This window comes from Opisthorchis viverrini (genome assembly GCF_000715545.1).
Source record: "Opisthorchis viverrini unplaced genomic scaffold opera_v5_180, whole genome shotgun sequence".
Classification (NCBI taxonomy): domain Eukaryota; kingdom Metazoa; phylum Platyhelminthes; class Trematoda; order Opisthorchiida; family Opisthorchiidae; genus Opisthorchis; species Opisthorchis viverrini.
In genome coordinates, this window is record NW_008751837.1 from 306537 (window position 1) to 312025 (window position 5489).

Below are 5489 nucleotides of genomic sequence, written 5' to 3' on the forward strand. Positions count from 1 at the left end.
GTAATATGCTCGTGAGGTATTCCGTCACTGATATTGAATAAGTGAATTCGCGTAAATCGCTCGTCTGTGCTTATGTTTAGCCAGCTGGACAGTGCAATGACTGCCCTTAGATTCAATTGGTTCGATATTCAAGACTTCGTAGTATGTTTTTCTTCATCAAAAACAGTTTGGATGCATCTGAATGTGCCAACTGGAAAATTGTAACTACTGACCATAGAATATCCATTAAAAACATTCGTTAGCTCGGTCCTTTAGCATACATTCATCTCAGAAAGTTACCGTAAACGAATTATTCTGAATTCTGTTCATAGCCACACCATTCCCGTTTGAACGGTCGTGTTCTTGCTCTGACGTAATTATTCCGGCGAGTCCACACCAAAGGGAAGCACTGGACTTGAGTTTCGTTCTTATTAAAGTTCATCAGTAGGGCATATCCAATGGCCGTGCCGATATTCGAACCCAGGACATCTGACAAGTGAGGCGAGCGGGTAACCACTACTCCACCAACGCACTTTGGGCGCATCTGAATTTTCACGTCTGAACAGACTAACGTGTTCACACTGAATTCCACACGACACACAACACTCCGAAGCAGAAAGTAAAGGGCAGTGCTTCTTGTGAATATCTCAATAGCTTATGCGTTGATATATAGATTACTGTGCAAAGTGTACAGCCACATTTTACATGTAACCAGTGGCTGCTTGATCAACGTAAATGACCTAACTACGCAGGGACGCCAGAGCAATAGACACGCGCCTTGGACATAATTCGGAGTGAACGAAATATGTCTGTTTTCGTTAACAGTGTTCAAAAGACTTGGGATATGAGTCGGAACTTTTGACGCAGAACGCACAATCTATCAAATCACAAGTAAATATCATCGACTGTTTTATCGAACTCCAACAGGTATCACAGGAACTTTCGAAACTGTCGCACACGTTCTCTTAACGAACCATCAGTTTCGCTCATCGGCCCAGCAGTTGGCTAAAGGGTTTGGCATACCTTTCGGTTCGGTGCAAAATCCCTGACTCATATATGGATTCACATTGTACACGGTGCAGTGGATTGAGGTAGTTTTCCATATTCATTCACCCGAATGTACGGGCACCACACCAGTGGAGGAAAACCAAACTTACGTGCACGGCTCGCACGGCAACAGTAACTGCTCATTTCGAAATTTTGTTGCCAGACTGATAAAATTATGGATTTTGAGGTTGCATTTTCTGAAATCCAAACATGTGACATTAATCACGTTCGTCAATGGATTTCTATTGCACACCTCTTTCTTTCGGCGTAAAGGTTGACAGACGCACGCATGTGCCTCTGTGACTTCTAAGGAACAAAGATTATGCGCATATCGAATCAAGCAAATATCGGTCTGAGGTATATAGTGCATGTCAGATTTGCTCAGTGGAAACGAGTGAACGCGTAAATTGTGGGACTAATGGAAGACTCAACATGGACTAGTTAATTAGTGCATTTTTAATCAGTAGCTCCTGTAATTCTTGTGATGTATATTTATGGCACTGAAAGATGAATTTGACGGCATTAGATGCTTCGTCTGTAGTAAAACAAAGTGGATGAAACGATGAACAGTTAGGCTATTTCCTAATTAGCAGCTGTCACAGGCGACAACAGTCGGTCCTTCGCCTATTTAAGTGAACAAACGAAAATACATGATTCATCACCCTAATTAATCAGGCGCAATTACCTAAAATTCGGATGATGTGTGACTAAACACATGTTAGCTACGGTAGATGCATGGGATCACAGACGAAGGCCCGATGTGAATGGCATAAGATGTAGTTCAATCTATCCAAAACTTCTCGAGGTGCGTTAATTGTCATAACTACCGGTTAATGCTGTCGATAGTCAAGAAACATTTGGATAGCAGAATAGTATAAGCCTATGCTTGAAATGACTCCGCACCCAACATCATCTCAAGTTTCAGCTGTGCATTCATCTCTACAAAGGAAGTTTATATTGTAAGTAAACTGAGATAAATAACAATCCAACATCTGTCAAATCACGGTAGTGTGCAAATACCGAAAGTTGGTTTCTTCTTGTAGCCAATCACCGCGCAAGCCACTCGCCTCCCGCTGTTGCCATTAGCCAAGCTGGCAGCGTTTCCTCCTAGACCCAGATCGTCTTGCTGTTCATGGATCACAAGACTAAGCCCGATAAATCCATCTGTGGGGTCGAATCGATTCTGATTGACACGTAGATTGAACGTCATTCTTCCCCTGCGATCAGTTTGCAGATTGCCAAGGTCACCGTCGTGACGTATTTCTGAGTCAAGTCCTCCATGAGTACTAAGAATAGAAAGACAAATTCACTAAGTAATCAAATATTTTTCTGTTGCCAGTGCTTCAAAAACGGCATCATAGAAAATTGATTGTAGGGGAATTTTCTGACGAATACCTGGATTAGATTGCACTGAGCAGGTTTCCTGTCTTGAGCCATACTATTTTTGCAGTCATAACAAATCTGTGAAACTTCTGCTTGCAATCCAGCCCCGCCGTAACTTTGTGTCTAACCTGGTCTTGCAAATAAAGAACATATCGGAGGAAAGCGGTTGGTTGTGCAGACAATGCAGACGCCCACATTCTTCACCAAAACACCATAACAAAATACCACCAAACACTAATTCAGTCAAGCACCGGCAAGCAAGCCGCACTTCACTTTATGACCAATGATTGTGCTTCTTATCCATAAATGTTGCGAAAAGTGCTACACCGTCATAGACTGGAAACCAAGGTCGGATACTGATGCAAGCTCACTGGACCTTCTTGTGAAACTTTCGGGCTAAGACAACAGACAAAGTTGACGACCTTGTCCATCATGTCCATTAGTTCTTCCAAGGGTTCATAGTTTTGTCCACACGATTGGTGAATTTTTGACATCTCTTTTGAGTTACTGCTCTGTCACAGTCAATTTTATGGAGTTGCAAGTGTGCTTGTGAGCTTGCAAGGTTGTGAGGAAAACCAGCCGTCAGTGGCAATGATTCGTAGATAGATAGATAGATAGATAGATAGACAGATAGATAGATAGATGTGGGTTTCGAGTATCAGTGTCCATATGTGTCCGTTTATCAAACCTATCTCGTTCACCCGTCAAACCATCTCTGAGGGCCGGGTTGGTTTCGAATTTGCGTACGGTGTCATTTTAAACTAGTTCAACATTCACACCCAGGTGTTGACTACTGTTTATCTCATGAGCCACCTCGTCCTTCTTACAGAAGTGTTTGGCAACTTACCACACGTAATACAACACAGAATGGCAAAGACCACTGCTAACTAAGCTAATTTCCAGATTATATTGCGTAGTGACGGATATAAATTTTATCTTGGCTGTCATACTTAAGCGTTTCCTGTTTTCTATTTTTGCGGAGCATGATTTGCCAGGGAAGAATATAAAGATAGGTAAGAACTGCCCTCTCCAAAAACAAAGAAAGTCGTTTACCGACGACCCGTTTGTGACCTTGTAAGAATAAGTAACGAGTGTACGGTGCTAGTTTGCGGTTCTAGGAAGTTCAATTTGCCGGTATATTTGAGTTGACTCACCGATTAATTGGGTTCCAATGTCCACCGGCATTGTTGCAATGGTTTTCCAAATCTCCAGTCTCATGAATGTGGACTCCCATTGTTCTCTTCCTCTGAAACCCAAACAGCACTCCGGTAATGTTTATCTGACTTCGGTCGGTGGGCGTGAAGAACACCTGTCCATTCACTGAGCCCGAAAATGTTGCAACACCTTCTGCCCTTTGAACTGGATAGGAATAGTAAGAAGCAACCAGTATAAGTAATGCTAATCTGATAAGTTTTCCTGAAGTTGCTCATTTCTAAAAATGTCACTTCAAAGGACTGGCATAAGGTGTTCACTATAAAGGGTGATCATCCAGTTAGCTCTCAAGGCCAAACAGATGCAACATAAACAAACTAGAAACAATGCCTGTCCGCTAACCTTGACTTTTTAGAGGACAGCTGAGTTAAATAGGCAGATGAAAAACAGCGGTACAGTTTACTAACCTTTTCCTTCTTGTTGCAAAAGGATGACAAGAAGACGAATCAAACTTGGACTAACCATGATCGAGAGTTTATCAACAACAATTCTGTATCCAAACTTGGCCAAACCTATTTATATCGTGTTACCGTATGAATCAACCAATAAGAGCTATCGTAGCTGTATCTAGTACGACTTGGAATTCACGTGACCCGTGATTTATTGTTTACCGATGGACAAGGGCGTAAACATATGTATGTATTTATTTATTGTCTGATCTTGCCATCAGCCAGGTTACATAAAACAACCGTATACGGTCTCACGCATTGCCGTGGTTTTGAGTGACACCATGGCTTTTTAAGGATAACCTCTCTACCACTACGCAACTTCATTCCCATCTAAAACGTTCACCTGCATTCTCCACTGATGTGAAGAAAAGAATCAAACGAGATTTTGGAGAGTCTGACTGTTGTGCCATTCATCAACCCAGTCTGCAACCCACAACTCGTCCCAATTTTAAGTTGAACCACCGGAGTAACCTTCATAACAAACTCTACTCCACAAGTGAACAACTCCGAATTCCGTCACTTCTGATCACTACTGCGAGATTTCGTTTGAGTAAAATAGCTTTTCAAGATATTACAAAAAGTCTTGACAACCATTATCTTTCGCAACCGCAGCCATCAGTCCCACCAGCAAAGCAAGGATGTAAAAATTTTGAACCGTATAGAAGTAGATAGACATCGCAGTCAAGTACGTATCCTGAGAGGCAGAGATCTCGAAAAAATTATTTTAAAACAACTTTAGTCATCACCCAAGAAACGGGAACGTGAAAAGACTAATCAAAATGGTGTTCTATCTGTGAGCCAAAAAAGTTAATAGGTACTTATAGGGAACAAGAAGTAACATTAGATAAGCAGGAACTGTACTTCGAAGGAAGTTACCATGAAGAAACATCCATCGACAAATTACACTACCTAGGATTACCATATTTTGTTTTTTGTTTATTTGTAATGTACTACTCATAAGGTTGCCTGAGAACATCATAAACGAGAGATTCAGCTGGGTTCCAGGTGAGTCTCTCGAAAGAACCAAATTAGTTTGCAGATGAGTGTATATTCGCTGAGATAAATTTATGTTCTGCACGTTGAACGTTTCTCGGATTCTGTTAGTTCCATGACATTTCACCCTTGCACATTTCACACAATAGAGCGCATCCTAATACAAGGATGCCTGTCTTCATGAATAATCACTAAACCTACAGAAATGGTGCAATAAAATCATTCCAGAATAGCCTTGTTTAGGCTATTAGTTTGATTCGGTTCCAACGAACGGTCAAAAATAGAACCACGTTGAATATAATCCGCTACAATTACCACCCTTTAAAACCAATTGTTTTTATTGTGCATCCCTAAGAACTATTGGTCAGAGGCTGAATAACTTGAGCGAAAATCCCTGCATGATTCGACCATTCTGATTGGTCACTT

At 41.4% G+C, this 5489-nt stretch overlaps 1 protein-coding gene across 1 annotated transcript; it reads right to left on the reverse strand.

Annotated features, from left to right (window-relative positions):
* Positions 1–2029: 2029 nt before the first annotated feature.
* Positions 2030–3766, reverse strand: T265_14349 (hypothetical protein; the record flags this gene model as incomplete). The annotated part of the gene is made up of 2 exons (XM_009173271.1): positions 2030–2312; positions 3564–3766. Coding segments are annotated over 2 exons (486 nt in total), but the record flags the coding sequence as incomplete, so codon positions are not given.
* Between the last annotated feature and the right edge of the window lie 1723 nt (positions 3767–5489).